At 42.3% G+C, this 17332-nt stretch overlaps 1 protein-coding gene across 1 annotated transcript in view; it reads left to right on the top strand.

The window, feature by feature from the left end:
- The window catches only part of LOC120029401 (neurexin-1a-like), a 164221-nt gene that overhangs the window by 33073 nt on the left and 113816 nt on the right, over positions 1-17332 (top strand). The window contains exon 8 of the mRNA XM_038974622.1: positions 16262-16465. Coding sequence (XP_038830550.1) covers positions 16262-16465 — 204 coding nt within the window. The remainder of the gene's footprint in view (positions 1-16261; positions 16466-17332) is intronic.

A 17332-nucleotide genomic window follows, 5' to 3' on the forward strand; every position in this document is an offset into this window, starting at 1 on the left:
AAAGGCAATTAACTGGTTAAAATGAAATGGTTGTAGAAAACAGGGCCATAAACACAAATAAACACATATTTAACACAAATACACATTTAGCACAACCAGGGGGAAATGATCAGGCTTAAGAGAGGATATGTTCACATAATCACAGAAAGAAAGAAAGAAAGAAAGAAAGAAAGAAAGAAAGAAAGAAAGAAAGAAAGAAAGAAAGAAAGAAAGAAAGAAAGAAAGAAAGATAGAAAGAAAGAAAGAAAGAAAAAGAGGTGGAGGAAAGAGAGAGCCAGAGAGCGAGAGACAGAGAGCGAGAGGCAGAGAGCGAGAGCCAGAGAGCGAGAGAGAGAGAATGGGGGAATGAGGGGCATAGCTACAGTGATGGCAAAGGAGGTTGGTGGCACCTTATTTGGGGAGGACGGGCTCATAGTAATGGCTGGAACAGAATCAGTGGAATGGTTTGAGATTCACCAAACACGTGGTATCCATGTGGTTAATACTATTCCATTTATTCCATTCCAGACATTATTATGAGCCGTCCTCCCCTCAGCAGCCTCCTGTGAGTGAAAGTATAGGCCTCCTAAACTGCACTGTAAAATGGCTGTCTTCTCCTGCTAACCATTTGGCTCATTAAACCACTCACTCATGACCGGACTCCGAGTGGAATATCATCTCTCTCCCTCCTCTTCCTCCCTCCTATCTGAGGTATAAAGAGGAGGGGAACTATTAGTAGGTAGAGGGAGAGAGAGAAAATGAGAGTTTGAGAGTCTCCAAGGATTCCCCTTTGCTGTGAATAAGACATACACTACCAGTCAAAAGTTTGGACACACCTACTCATTCAAGGGTTTTTCTTTATTTTTACTATTTTCTACATTGTTGAATAATAGTGAAGACATCAAAACTATGAAATAACACATATGGAATCATGTACTGTAGTAACCAAAAAAGTGTTAAACAAATCAAGATATAATTTATATTAGAGATTCTTCAAAGTAGCCACCCTTTGCCTTGATGACAGCTTCGCACACTCTTGGCATTCTCTCAACCAGCTTCATAAGGTAGTCACCTGGAATGCATTTCAATTAACAAGTGTGCCTTGTTAAAAGTTAATTTGTGGAATGTATTTCCTTTTTAATACTTTTGAGCCAATCAGTTGTGTTGTGAGGTAGGGGTAGTATACAGAAGATAGCTCTATTTGGTCCATATTATGTCAAGAACAGCTCAAATAAGCAAAGAGAAATGACAGTCCATCATTACTTTAAGACATGAAGATCAGTCAATCCGGAAAATTTCAAAAACGTTGAAAGTTTTTCAAGTTCAGTCGCAAAAACCATCAAGCGCTATGATGAAACTGGCTCTCATGAGGACTGCCACAGGAAAGAAAGACCCAGAGTTACCTCTGCTGCAGAGGATAAGTTCATTAGAGTTACCAGCCTCAGAAATTGCAGCCCAAATAAATGCTTCACACAGTTCAATAACAGACACATCTCAACATCAACTGTTCAGAGTAGACTGCATGAATCAGGCCTTCATTGTCGAATTGCTGCAAAGACACCAATAATAAGAAGAGACTTGTTCGGGCCAAGAAACACGAGCAATGGACATTAGACCTGTGGAAATCTGTCCTTTGGTCTGATGAGTCCAAATTTGCGATTTTTGGTTCCAACTGCCGTGTCTTTGTGAGACGCAGTGCAGGTGAATGGATGATCTCTGCATGTGTGGTTCCCACTGTGAAGCATGGAGGAGGAGGTGTGATGGTGTGGGGGTGCTTTGCTGGTGACATTGTCAGTGATTTATTCAAGGCACACCTAACCAGCATGGCTACCACAGCATTCTGCAGCGATCTCATCTGGTTTGCGCTTAGTGGGACTATCATTTGTTTTTCAACAGGACAATGACCCAACACACCTCCAGGCTGTGCAAGGGCTATTTGACCAAGAAGGAGAGTGTTGGAGTGCTGCATCAGATGACCTGGCCTCCACAATCACCCGACCTCAACCCAATTGAGATGGTTAGGGATGAGTTGGACCACAGAGTGAAGGAAAAGCAGCCAACAAGTGCTCCTCATATGTAGGAACTCCTTCAAGACTGTTGGAAAAGCATTCCAGGTGAAGCTGGTTGAGAAAATGCCAAGAGTGTGCAAAGCTGTCATCAAGGCAAAGGGTGGCTACTTTGAGGAATCTAAAATATAAGTTGATTTGGTTACTACATGACTCCATATGTGTTATTTCATCGTTTTGATATCTTCATAAATATTCTACAATGTAGAAAATAGTAAAAATAAAGAAAAACCCTTGAATGAGTAGGTGTATCCAAACTTTTGACTGGTACTGTATATGTAATTATCGTAAAGATTTGTAGTGCACTGTGTGTTGGTGTTCTGTGTCATAAAAATTAAGATAACCATATTTCATATTGGCAATTCATTTCCAATCACTTGGCATTTCAACCGAGTTAAACATCGATCAAGACAAAATTATAACCTTGCTTTTTCATTGGAACCCAATATGTATTTAGTCTACAAAATATTGTATGCATTTGTGAAGTGCGTGCGTTTGTAAGCATGCGTGACTGAACGCGTGTGTATGTTTCATTCTGTCACCATGTAATTAGATACTGCTGTCTCTTGTCCCACTCGGCTGCATCTTGTTTTTACGGGGAGGCGTTGCTGTAATGCCAAACTGGCCTGGATGCCTTATCGACCAATGCTGCTGTTTATGACACACACACACACACACACACACACACACACACACACACACACACACACACACACACACACACACACACACACACACACACACACACACACACACACACACACACACACACACACACACAAGTCTGGGATTTGGAAGGCTGTTAAATTGTCCTTTTCTCTTTGGGAGCCAGTTTTTTGGAGTCCGTCACACTTTTCCTGTTGTATTTGTAGATGTAAGAAGAAGTGAGATATTTGCAGATTTTGTAGAAGTAAGTTTGTTTTATGAGCTACTGTACTGTACAGGTCCCATTTGTATGTTGTATTTGTAGATGAGTTGGGTAGTATGGATTCAGGTTGCTGGGATGTAACCTATTAGTGCCTACTGTACTGTACGCTAAAGTGGTCAAGCGTAAGCAGAGTTCAGCATGGTCGGTCACTCACTGTGACTGTCCTGGTTTTGGCCAGTCAACACTCTGACTGCTCCGAGGCTCTCTCTGTGTGTGTGTGTGTGTGTGTGTGTGTGTGTGTGTGTGTGTGTGTGTGTGTGTGTGTGTGTGTGTGTGTGTGTGTGTGTGTGTGTGTGTGTGTGTGTGTGTGTGTGTGTGCGTGCATCCATCTGTGTCTGTGTTTCCTGTTTCGGCCCAGCATTGACCTCCTGACCCCTCTGATTGGCTGTAGGCTGATTAGCTACAAGCTGTGACTATCAACATCCTCCTCAGTTCACTGGAGCAAATTTGACTGTCTGTTTACAGAGACACTTTACATCAGTAGTGTCCTTATACTGGCATGCTAGTAGATACCCATAGACTTCCAGTCATTGCGCTAACGCTAGTTAGCATTGCCTCGGAAAACGACCTCTAACTTCCTTCATACTGGACACAGAGACATAAAATGCTATCCATGAGTTCATCTGACTCTGGGGAAGTAGATAAAGGGCCTTGTTGCCAAAATCCCAAAGTATCCCTTTAAGACAGTATCTTGGATCTTTCATAGGGAATCTTATAAATGCTACTGAAGTCATGGTGGAACTGATGAAAATGTGTATTTTATGAAGCAAGTGTCACTTAGTTTAGTTTGTGATTTTACTCTGTCCATTTGTTGCCTTCACCTCAAACACATGCAGGTGTTTAATCTGAAACACAGCAACATATTTGTTATGTAACGACAAATAACAGATGTTCAACTTCACTTCTTTTCACTCAATTCTGCAATTGCTCATCCCTACTGCATAAATAGCTGAACAGTTTAGGATTATCTCACAAGAAAACCCACGAAATGGGCAATAAACGCAGATGGAATCGTAAAAAAAATAGCACCATCATGAATGTGTATGTATTGTAAATGTATTCTGTAAGGCCCTACACAGCCTGTTACTGTTTCAGCATAGTTCACCACTATTACCACATAACATCCGTACGCACTGTTTTACTAAATAGTCACCAAATAGCACGGGTGTATACATCCATGTTGGAACAGGCATAGCTGTAACACGGTATGCACACGCTGTTCTCTGTGGGCTTCAGAGGCAGAGGACATTCACTCTCTCTCTCTCAGTTTCAGTGAATAGGGTAGTGTGAATGACAGTAGGAGTATTAGGAAATATTACAAATATTAAGAAATACATAATTCAGGAGCTTTTTTGGCGACAGTGGTGGTTATAGGAGAAAAAAAGAGAAAGTGAGAGAGAGAGAACAGAGAGAGTGAGGGGGAAGGAGGGAGGGAGTGAGAGAAGAGAGAGGGGAGGAGACAGCATAGAGGAGAGAGCTGTGAACGTACCCAGTCTGATGATTTCCTCTCCTTGCCTCTCACTCTACGGGTCTAATGTTTCCCATCCCTGCTAATGAGCTGACAGAGAAGGAGGGCACACAGTAGGACGTGAGGGAGGGAGAGAGAGAGAGCGAAAGAGAGGTAGAGAGAGGTTAGTCAATGGTAGTACTGGGAATGAGGAATGGAGGGAGGCAGGGAGAGAGAAGGAGATGAGCCAGGACAGCAACATAATTAGATCCAAACAAATCAAGAGAAAACCAAAATATAATTTCTTGACACATTGGAAGAGCAAGCTAGAATGCTATTTGGGCCTAAACAGAGAGTACACAGTGGCAGAATACCTGACCACTGTGACTGACCCAAACTTAACGAAACCTTTGTCTATGTACAGACTCAGTGAGCATAGTCTTGCTATTGAGAAAGGCCGCCGTAGGCAGACCTGGCTCTCAAGAGAAGACAGGCTATGTGCACACTGCCCACAAAGTGAGGTGGAAACTGAGCTGCACTTCCTAACCTCCTTCCAAATGTATAACCATATTAGAGACACATATTTCCCTCAGATTACACAGATCCACAAAGAATAAAAAAAAAAAAAACAATTTTGATAAACTCCCATATCTACTGGGTGAAAAACCACAGTGTGCAATCACAGCAGCAAGATTTGTGACCTGTTTGCACAAGAAAAGGGCAACCAGTGAAGAACAAACACCATTGTAAATACAACACATATTTATGTTAATTAATTTCCTCTTTTGTACTTTAACCATTTGCACATCGTTACAAAACTGTATATATACATAATATTACATTTGAAATGTCTTTATTCTTTTGTAACTTCTGTCAGTGTAATGTTTACTCTTCATTTTTATTGTTTATTTCACTTTTGTTTATTATCTACTTCACTTGCTTTGGCAATGTTAACATATGTTTCCCATGCCAATAAAGCCCTTAAATTGAATTGAATTAAGGGAGAGAGAATATGGGCATAAGGGATGCAAGTCATTTCCACGTTATGAAGATAAAGAGGTGAGCCCACTTGGATTCATATGTATTCATATGTACTCTTTTGTATTGACTTAATGGAAAACCTGTACACTGTAAAGGGGTTACTGTGAATTTAACAGTAGCTTACAGGCAGCTCGGTGTCAAGTACAATTCTGTTTTTCATATTACAGTACAGCTACTGTAATATAAATACGGTATCAAAGCAAATACCATTTAATGACACAAAGTACAATACTGTACATTGGACTTTATTATACTGTAAAAAAGTAAATGCTACTGTAATCTAAATTATTGAATGAATGAAATTCATTGAGGGGTGGGGCTTGTATTTCACAGTATTTTACAGTAATTACAAGCGATTTGTGCAAGCAGGTTTACTGCTAGGTTTACACATTAGAGCATATGAATTAATATTTGGTGTTAGATATCACTTGCACTTCTAGAGGCTTTAACAAAGGCTTCCAAACTGGCAGTGACTACAGGGCAACAACCAAAAGGACATAGCAAAATGCGCAACCATTTAAGGTTCAATACTTGCTGCCCCTCCAATCTGTCCCCTATACAGTTTAAATTGAATGGGCTCTATAAGCATCTAACAGTTAAATTAGTACAGCATTCTGACTCACGGGTGCACCAAATATAGCCGTCTACAAGGCATGCCTCAAAATATGCTATAACAACAATACCATGCACCCACTAGTGGTCAAAAGGTTTTTGGCGCTCTAAAGATATGGTACGGTACTGTATTCTGTGGGGTGGAATTACAGTACCATTCGCAATACAGTAATGTTCCCACAAAGCACCATCATTTACAGTATGCTGCAATTAAACATTTTAGAGTTTTTTTTAACTGTTGATAATACCTAAAGTGTCCATATAAATTACAGTTTTCCATTACAGTGTATGTTGAACCCTGATTACACTTAATTACACTTCAGTCTGGTCACAGATAGAACAAGGAGCCAGATGTTTCACCGGATGTGTAAATCTGAAGCATCCGGTTGGCATTTTCACTCCCCACAAAATATGATGAGTAGAGAAAGCCCAGTGGCTGGCAGTGGGAGAAGATGCAGCAAGATGGAACTGGGCCGACATTCTGGAACTGGACCGACATTCTGGAACTGGACCGACATTCTGGAACTGGGCCGACATTCTGGAACTGGGCCGACATTCTGGAACTGGGCCAACATTCTGATGATTTTCTCATTGAAGAAAAGCCGATCTCAATACAGTTTTCTGCCCCCAAAACTACATCTGTTACACATGTTGTAGACCCTTTGCCAAAGTCTCTAAATACTGTGTTGTTTAGAAGGAGTGTAAGGGTGAATTTAGGTATTGCTCAAGCACACTTCACAGAGAAGTTGTTCCCTAACGGAAATATGCAAATACATGCTAGGACGCGCAAATAGAATCTCGCTAGCTCGTTGCTTGGCTCTGCCCACCTCCTTGCATGTTCTGCCCACTATGCTTATTTTGCTCCCATTGAAAATGACACAGATGATCTATCTTGGGTTAGTTATAAATATATTTGGTCTGGTGTTTCACCTCAGCTTTTTCTCTCTTCATATGGCCCCTTCTTCTCTTTCTGTTGCCCTCTCTTCACACCCTTTTTTCCTCTCTCCCTCCTGCTCTCCCCCTCTCCATCTCTGGTGTTATGCCATGTGTGTGACTGGCGTCGGCGGTTAGAGCTGTCTAGCTAGAGAGTAGGAGCCGTGGTGCAGACAGACAGAACGGAGGATCCAACCTGGCACACTGCCAGCTGTTTTGATGTCTCCAGATTGTAGACTGGAGCCTGTGTTTGTGTGTGTGTGACACAGGAGGCTTGAGGGGAGGACAGCTCATAATAATGGCTGGGATGGAGTAAATGGAATGGCATCAAACACATGGAATTTTGAAAGGATCTGTTGTACACCCGACCGTTGCTGATGTGCAGGAGATAAGGAGTAACACTGAAATGAAAAGGAATTTCTGCACCTTCAGGATCAGTGCACCATTTTTTATTTAATTAGGCTGATCTCTCGGTCGCCAGACCTTCATCAGAGCATACAAATACACACAATGGCACAATGGCACAACGTGTGTGAATGCAATCAGGCATGAGGAGCAACACCTGTGTACAGCACAAATGCCAGGAGGCACATCAGCAATCAATTATCTCAGAAAAAGTGTGCCTTGATCAAGGCAGTTAAGGTTTTATATTTCAGTTTTTACATAATTTTTCCTTACGTAATTGTACATAAAAATAATAATGAAATAAATAAAATATAAATATATATACACTACCGTTCAAAAGTTTGGGGTCACTTAGAAATGTCCTTTTTTTTTTTTTTTTAAAGCACATTTTTGTCCATTAAAATAACATCAAATTGATCAGTAATATAGTGTAGACATTGTTAATGTTGTAAATGACTATTGTAGCTGGAATCGGCAGATTTTTTAATGGCATATCTACATACAGTAGACGTACAGAGACCCATTACAATCAACCATCACTCCTGTGTTCCAATGGCACGTTGTGTTAGCTACTCCAAGTTTATAATTTTAAATGGATAATTGATTATGAGAAAACCCTTCTGCAATTGTGTTAGCACAGCTGAAAACTTTTGTTCTGATTAAAGAAGCAATAAAACTGTCCTTCTTTTGACTAGTTAAGTATCTGGAGCATCAGCATTTGTAGGCTCGATTACAGGCTCAAAATGGCCAGAAACAAAGACCTTTCTTCTAAAACTCGCTATTCCATGTGAGAAATTGCCAAGAAACTGAAGATCTCGTACAACGATGTGTACTACTCCCTTCACAGACAAGCGCAAACTGGCTCTAACCAGAATAGAATGAGGAGTGGGAGGCCCCGGTGCACAACTGAGCAAGAGGACATTTACATTAGAGTGTCTAGTTTGAGAAACAGGCGCCTCACAAGTCCTCAACTGGCAGCTTCATTAAATAGTACCTGCAAAACACCAGTCTCAACGTCTACAGTGAAGAGGCGACTCCGGGATGTTGAAAAAGCCATATCTCAGACTGGCCAATAAAAAGAAAAGATTAAGATGGGCAAAATAACACAGACACTGGAACATTGCCTAGAAGGCCAGCATCCCGGAGTCGCCTCTTCACTGTTGACGTTGAGACTGGTGTTTTAGAATAACTGTTTCTGACTCATATCGATGCCACATAGACTGTTTTCAAAGGGATTCTTTACTTTCTAAAGGCAGTTAAAGAAATGTTTGAGTTTGATACAATTCCATCAATTCCGTTCCAGCCATTACTATGAGCCCGTCCCACCAACCTCATATGATGTATGTTTGTGCGTACGTGGGTATATGTGTCTGTATATGTGTCTGTATGTGTGTCTGTGTGTCTGTGTGTGTGTGTGTATTTGTGCGTTCGTGCGTGCGTGCGTGTGTGTGTGTGTTTGTGCATGTGTGTATCAGTGTGCAGCAAGCAGGCAGAAAGAGCTGTCAGAAGAATTAGCCTTCACATCTCCATGCATGGTGTACCATACCACCCGGTGGCTAAATACAGCTACTGCATATGGTGTGGGAGGAGGAGCAATGCACACACACACACACACACACACACACACACACACACACACACACACACACACACACACACACACACACACACACACACACACACACACACACACACACACACACACACACACACACACACACACACAAGGGAAAAGAGGCAGAGGAAAAGGAGGGAGAAGAAGAGGAAGGAAAACGAGCAAAGAGCGATGCCGCAACGAGACCCGCTTTGAATAGCAGAAGACACACACACTGCATTCACCACCCAGTCTGTCATTCACCATGAGATGTGCCTGTACTGCACTGCACCTTGCCTACCATATGGGTACACATACAGACACACACAAACACACAAATGCACACAGACACAGTCTGCCCCTTCCCTACCATCTGGGCACCCACCTCCACCCTCCGCTCTCTCTCTGCTACAACAATATTTAAGACAATATCTAATTACCAACTGAAACTGGATGGTTTAGAGAGAGAAGCAATGAGGGGGAGGGCATTTAGGATGCATTCAGGAGGACATTTAGGATGTGTTCAGGAGGACATTTAGGATGCATTCAGGAGGACATTTAGGATGTGTTCAGGAGTACATTTAGGATGTGTTCAGGAGGACATTTAGGATGCATTCAGGAGGACATTTAGGATGTGTTCAGGAGGACATGTCTGATGTGTTCAGGAGGACATTTAGGATGTTTTCAGGAGGACATTTAGGATTTGTTCAGGAGGACATGTCTGATGTGTTCAAGAGGACATTTAGGATGTGTTCAGGAGGACATTTAGGATGTGTTCAGGAGGACATTTAGGATGTGTTCAGGAGGGCATTTAGGATGTGTTCAGGAGGACATTTAGAATGTGTTCAGGAGGACATTTAGGATGTGTTCAGGAGGGCATTTAGGATACTGCCTAATTTGTTTCTCTAAAGCAGTCTGTCCCCTAGCTAGATGTTGTTGCGTCCTCCTTGTTTTCGTCTGAAAATCAAGAGAGCATGAGGTGTCACACACACACACACACACACACACACACACACACACACACACACACACACACACACACACACACACACACACACACACACACACACACACACACACACACACACACACACACACACACACACACACACTTACAAAACGGCGAGAATAGATGCTTACCATATTGTCCTCCACACCTCTTCCTCTCCTCCCCTTAACAGGTTCTGCTTGTCTTAAAGCAGACAGTGAGTTGGTCGCTACTTGCTCCGTTTCAGCTTCAATCCCCCTGCTTTATTTTGATATTACACATGGTTGTGTGCCATTAAAAATGAAGTGAGTGCTGCTCCAACAATGGATGTTTGACAGGTGCCCACTTTGCATTTGATAATGATGCTCTCACATGTCAGATTTCATATTTCCACATCGTTCTCAGAATTTCTTATTTACGCTGCTAGCTGCCTGACAGCCTGTTATACGCATCTCAACAGAGACGACAGAGTCGTATGCCGTGTCCCAAATGGCACCCTATTTAGTGCACTACTTTTGACCAGCACCTATCAACAATAGTGCACTGTATAAGGAATAATGTGCCATTTGGGACGAATCCCTGGATGAGATGCAATGTTTATGAATTTATTCAGATTTTGATTTCACTCAGATTGTGATTACTTGTTTTTATCTAGCTAGGGCTGACAACGGCCCGGTATTAGAATACAGAGCACCATTGTGTAACTCTACAATTCTCTGTAATTGTGAAAGAACTCATAGGCATTCTCGACACAAGTAAACATCACATTAATCATTTGGATTGTTGTCTGTGGCTTGCCGTAGACAGAGAGGAAAAGGAGAATACCTGTGGTCATTATGGTCACATGTACAGTAGGATATATTCATTCAGGTCTAGTTCAATAGAATGTACCACAGATGTATGAATATAAATGCAATGCCATGGCAATTTCACAGGTCATATGGACAGCTAATCCAATAGGACATATGAGGGAAAAAAGTGTGAGTGAGGAAGGAAAACGGATGTTGACTTAAACATGGTTAGGGCCTGTACCTGGTACCATGTACCATGTAGAGAGATATCTGATAGAGAGGAGATGTGAGCAGACAGAGATGAGTGACTGCAGAAACTTCTGCTCTCTCTCTCTCTCTCTCTCTCTCTCTCTCTCTCTCTCTCTCTCTCCTCTATCCCTTCTTTCTCTCCCTCTCTCTCTCCCGTATCGTTCTCTCTCCCCTCTTGCTCTCTCTCTCTCTCATTCTCTCTCTCTCTTTCTTCTCTTTCTCTCTCCCCTCTTTCTCTCTCTCTCGTTCTCTCTCTGTCTTCTCTCTCCCTTCTGCCTCGCTCTCTCTCTTCTCTCTCCCTTCTCTTTCTCTTGCCCCTCTTTATTTATCTCTCTCTCTCTCTGTACCTTCCTGGAGTGACTCAAAGTGAATGCGAGATAGATCGTTACCATGGTGAAGAGGATAAAGGACTGTCTTTTTGGCTGAGGTGAGAGATAGCGTCTAACTTCAAGAAAGGGGAATCAGGACAATTTAGGAAAGTGGTGCGAAAAGGAGAGAATATCAGATTTGCGATTTAAGTATAATAAACAATCCCATTGGAAAGTAGACCTGCATGATATGCCCTTGCAGACTTCCACACACTGCCTAATTTTACTTACTAGCCCATCCAAACAGCGTTCATGTTGTAATGGGTCATTTCTAGCAGTAATTATACCCAATCTTTATCCCATTTATACCCTCTATGTCAGAGGTTGTCACTAATATTTCTGAGGTCACAAAGTCAAATTGATTCATTCATGATATCAAATGGATTCACACATGATATTTAAGATAGCCTACTATTAACATGGACCTGTCACGTTCCTGACCGGTTTTCTGTTATTTTGTATGTGTTTGACGGTCAGGGCGTGAGTTTGGGTGGGCAGTCTATGTTATGTGTTTCTATGTTGGTAAAGGGTGACCTGATATGGTTCTCAATTAGAGGCAGGTGGTTTTCATTTCCTCTGATTGAGAGCCATATTAAGGTAGGTGTTTTCACATTGATTGTGGTGGGTGGTTGTCTCCTGTGTCAGTGTCTGTGTATGTTACGCCACACGGGACTGTTTCGGTTTGTTTGTTCGTTCGTTCGGTTTATGTAGTCTGTTCCTGTTTCATGCGTTCTTCGTGTCATGTAAGTTCTTATGTTCAGGTGCGTCTACGTCGTTTGTTGTTTTGTAGTTTGTTAAAGTGTTTTCGTGTTTTTCGTCTTTACTGTAATAAATCATGTCATATCAAGACGCTGCATTTTGGTTCAATCCCTGCTCCTCCTCTTCGGATGAAGAGGAAGAGGAAATCCGTTACAGGACCATCAAGCTATGTCATTTTCTATTTTAGGACTTGGGGGTATCAGAAACAAATGTGTAAAACATAATTTGATGAATCGGGCATTATTTCCATTATCTCAAATCAGGTAGGCTAATACCAAATTTGAATGAAGTATATTCTTTTGAGTAATTTAAATGCATCAGAAAGGGATTGGAAAGTTCAGAAAAACATCAGGGATGATGATAATCATTGAGCAATCTCTTTGTATGATCTTTTGTGAGAATCAATTCATTTCCCAGAGTGATTCTGTGCAAATGCATCACTCTCCCTTCTAACTAGTCCTGCTCAGCTTGGGTGTGTTGTAGATGGAAACACTTACGTGTTCCTGAGAGTCTTATCTTTCAGGGATGGGTTATAGTCGCTAATAGCTCCAACCGTTCAGAAGGTAGGCGTATTATATTTTTTAAATCAAATCAAATCTGATTTTATTTGTCACATGCGCCGAATGCAACAGGTGAAGAGCTTACTTACTTACGCATAGCTAATAAACCGCGAGTGGCAGCAGTGTAAAAACAAAGGGGGGCAAGTGTCAATGTAAATAGTTTGGGTGGCTATTTGATTAATTGTTCAGCAGTTTTGGGGGTAGAAGCTGTAAAGGAGCCTTTTGGTCCTAGACTTGGCGCTCCGGTACCGCTTGCCGTGCTGTAGCAGAGAGAACAGTCTATGACTTGGGTGACTGGAGTCTTTGACAATTTTTGGGGGCCTTTTGGGCCAGTTATCAAACGTTACCCACGGAACCACGGTTCTACAAATTAAGCACGCATGCACCATGCACACACGCACACATAGACACACACACACTTTGCTTTAGCAGCCAGGCGGGAGACAGACAGTTTAGCGGCGAGCCCTCATTTGTCACACTGTCCCTGTCACCTGAAGCGTACCCCAGGATGGGAGGTGGCGAGGGGGAGGAGAGGAGGGAGAAATTGGATTTGGGTGAGGGATTGTGTCGGAGCGGCGGAGTCATCCCATGGGGGATGGATGTGACATGAGGTGTGTTTGACGACGAACCTGTGGTGTGTTTGTGTGTGTGTGTGTGTGTGTGTGTGTGTGTGTGTGTGTGTGTGTGTGTGTGTGTGTGTGTGTGTGTGTGTGTGTGTGTGTGTGTGTGTGTGTGTGTGTGTGTGTGTGTGTGTGTGTGTGTGTGTAACATTGGCATCCTATTATCTCCTCTCATCCCTTACCTCTCCCTCTCTGTCTTTCTGAGGCACTAATGGTTTTGTTATTGGGTTCTAGTTTGTTTGGTTACTGGGAATGCTGTTACACCCTCTTCCCTCAGTGTTAAACAATCTGCCCAGCATCGTTGTACACTAAAAAAGGAGAGTTCCTCAAGGGTTTCGTTGGGAAGGTTGATGGTACTATGTGGAACCATACAAACCCATATAACCCTTTGAGCCCTTCAATGGTTCTTTGCAATTCAAAAAAGGGTTCTTTCTTCTCTATTAATTATTCAAATGTAGGGGCAGCGGCTCATTCAAATATGTTGGGGTGTGGTTTCTGTACAGTTCTTTTTGTGCAACCATGACTGATAGTGTCGTTCCAGTTGATATAATCTGTTGTGTGACGCTATTACATGTTATATTTGACTATAGCCATTGATGGTGTCTTGTGAAAGACTCACGTATGGCCTTGAGAACGGTTGTCTAAGCCAGAAGTTCTCAGTTCTCTCATGATGGACCCCCAGTCGTTCCAGAGCTAGCACACTTGATTCAGAATAAATCAAATTGCCTGCTCTGAAGACCTCTATATCGGTCCTCTAATACTGGACTAGTAAAGGCCCAGTGCACTACTTTTGGGATATTTTTTTAACTAAATGTATTGGAGTGTTTACCAGCATTTGTAACTTGAGTCTGATAATTACCTGTACAAAATAGTTTATCTGATAATACTTGTGGAATATAAAAATACTTGCTTGATATTTGTTTTCCAGTTTCTTGAAATACTTTGCAAATGCAACTTATTTCTATGTGAAAACTGAAACGGTCGATTCATTCCTTTTCCATTTAAGTAGACGCTCTTATCCACAGCAACTTACAGCAGTGAGTGCATACAGGTATATACTTCTTCCCTGTGGGAATCAAACCCACAACTCTAGCATTGCAAGAACAATGCTCTACCAACTGAGCCACATCATCACAACACATCATCACAAACCACTTGATGTCTCAATGTTCTCAATTACTGTATTGTGCATTGTTTTTCTTCATGGTGATGGAAAGTCTACAGGTACAAACCTAGATGACCAGCCTAGGTACAGTACAGAAATGCGCATTTACATTAAGTGGTGTGTAAGGATGTTAAATGAATACTGCACAAAAAGTGGTTGTTTTCCATGTTATTTGAGCAAAACAAATATTTAATTTGTATAGTGTCTTTGTCCATATCTTTGCACCTTTTGATGTAAATTATTGAGGACTGGGTTTTGTTGTTTCTGGATTGCATTCGAATGACAATGGCAGAGAAAGGGACAGGGCAACAACTCTTACAATTCCAGCTATTGAATCCTGCAAGATTCTATTCTTAATTATATAACTTTTTTTTGCCAAGGTAGAGATGCTGAAGCTTTTTGGGCCCGTGCTAAAGACGTCTATATATCTGTCCGCTAATACTAGTAAAAGGCCCAGTGCACTATTTTTGTGATATTATTATTATTATATATATTTGTAAATCATTTATTTTCCTATTAATTTTTGTTAAAAAAAATACTTCCCGTGGCTATGTTCTTTATAGAACCATTCTCCACAAAGGTTTTATGAAGAACCATCAAAAAATCCTTCAATATAGCTCCAAAAAGGGTTGTAACCATAGCAGAATGCTTTTTGGGTGCTAAATATAGCTTTTTTTTATGGTTCATTATAGAACCTTAGTAATCTGTTATTTATAACACTATACAGGTTCCATTTAGAACCTTATGAGCATGGGTCAATATAGAACCTTCAAAAAAAGGTTCCATACTGTATAGCCTCAAAAAGGGTTCTGCTGTGGTTACAAGTCAAATAACCCTTATTTGGCACTATATAGAACCATTTGTTTTTAGTGTGTAGAGGAAACAGCTGCCTGTGTTCAAATACTATTTGAATTCATTTGAAATCCTTGAGCCCAAGACATAGTCATTTCCCTGTCTTTATACCCCATCTTCATTTTTGTCTCAAGGTTGATTGACCATTAAAGTGGTGGTGTGGTGGTTTTGCTCTGACTGCAAAATCCTGTAAGGCTGTCTAACCGTGTCTCCAAATGGGTCCAGGAGGATCTCTTCAGTCTGAAGAGCCTTTGAGGTTTTGAGACTGTTTATGTATTCAGTCAAGGTCTTGTCACCTTCAAATACATGTGGTGGATGAGCATGGACTTCGAAACACATGAATATATACTAGTTGGTGGGAATCTGGGACTGTGCCTGAGAGCTCTTGATCCAAGGCCCTTGGTATAAGCAGCAACAAACATAACCCATGTTGTGTTAATAGTCTGTTTATTTTCAAGTAGAATTGATAGCTGACTTACTTTACTTTGATTTTATAACATAGCAAATGTTCATATCTCAACAATATATTTATGTATCACTCTTCTCGCTCTCTCTCCTCTCCCACTACTCTCCTCCCTCTTTCTTCTCCTCCTCTCCTCCTCTTCCCCTTGCTCTCATCTGCATCCCTCTCTCCTCTCCTCCCCCTGCTCTCCTCCCCCTACTATCCCCTCCTTCCCATCTCCCTCTTTCCTCTCCCCCCGCTCTCCTCCCCATCACCCTCTCTCCTCTCCTCCCCCCTACTCTCCTCCATTTCCCATCCCCCTCTCTCCTCTCCCCCGCTCTCCTCCCCATCACCCTCTCTCCTCCCCTTTACTCTCCTCCATTTCCCATCCCCCTCTCTCCTCACCTCCCCTTGCTCTCCTGCCATCTCTTCCCCCCTCCCCCTCTCCGTTCCTCCTCCCAGATGCGACCATCCTGAGTTATGACGGCAGTAAGTTCATGAAGATCCAGTTGCCGGTGGTGATGCACACAGAAGCGGAAGACGTGTCGCTACGGTTCCGTTCTCAACGGGCATATGGCGTGCTGATGGCCACAACGTCACGTGACAGTGCCGACACGTTGCGCCTGGAGCTGGAGACCGGCCGCGTCCGCCTGACGGTCAACCTAGGTAACGCCACACGGTGTAGCCGCACGCCACACAGTCACAACAAAACTCACATGGTGCACATAGCCTATGATATGACCACAACAGACACATAGCTGAAGATGACTCACATAGGTTCATGACTCAGATAGGTTCATGACTCAGATAGGTTCATGACTCACATAGGTTCATGACTCACATAGGTTCATGACTCACATAGGTTCATGACTCACAAACTTGATATAACATTTAGCAACCTCGTCATCCTGAAAACAGACAAACATTTTCTCTATCTTACATCTATGTTACACTCACTCTCTATCATCTTAGCTATGGATATGCTGATGATATATATGATATGCTGTATATTATGTTGAATAGAAGGGGATGGTATAGAACCCTTCAGTGGCCAGAGTCTGCGGCTCTCCGCTCACTGCCAAATGAGCACGCTGTCGTTTTTGCCCAGCAGGGAATGCTCTCTGTCCTACCCCACCTCTACCCCACCCTACCCCACCCCCACCCCTACTCCCAAGTGACTGTGCAGTGAGAGCATACATTGTTAGTATGTCTATGTGATCCTGGTGGGAATTTAACCTATGACCTTGGCGTTGCTATAGCCAAGACCATTAGCCAAATATAAGCCATACTTCCCATTAGCACCAAAAGCCAAATATACTGTCATCCCCATACCTGTTATGATCCATATTGGCTGGCTCTGGCCACTGTTTTATATGGAACCTAATTACTGGTACCTTCTCTGCCCCGTTGAGGTCCCCTCTGACTATACTTACTTTACTTAGAGTTTTTAGCTCCTGGTGGAGAAAAGCCCTCAGCATTCTACACTCACAGGTCTGAGGTCTGTGCTCTGTAACAGTGGTAAGGGTGGTGTCT

Source organism: Salvelinus namaycush, chromosome 35 (genome assembly GCF_016432855.1).
Source record: "Salvelinus namaycush isolate Seneca chromosome 35, SaNama_1.0, whole genome shotgun sequence".
NCBI lineage: Eukaryota > Metazoa > Chordata > Actinopteri > Salmoniformes > Salmonidae > Salvelinus > Salvelinus namaycush.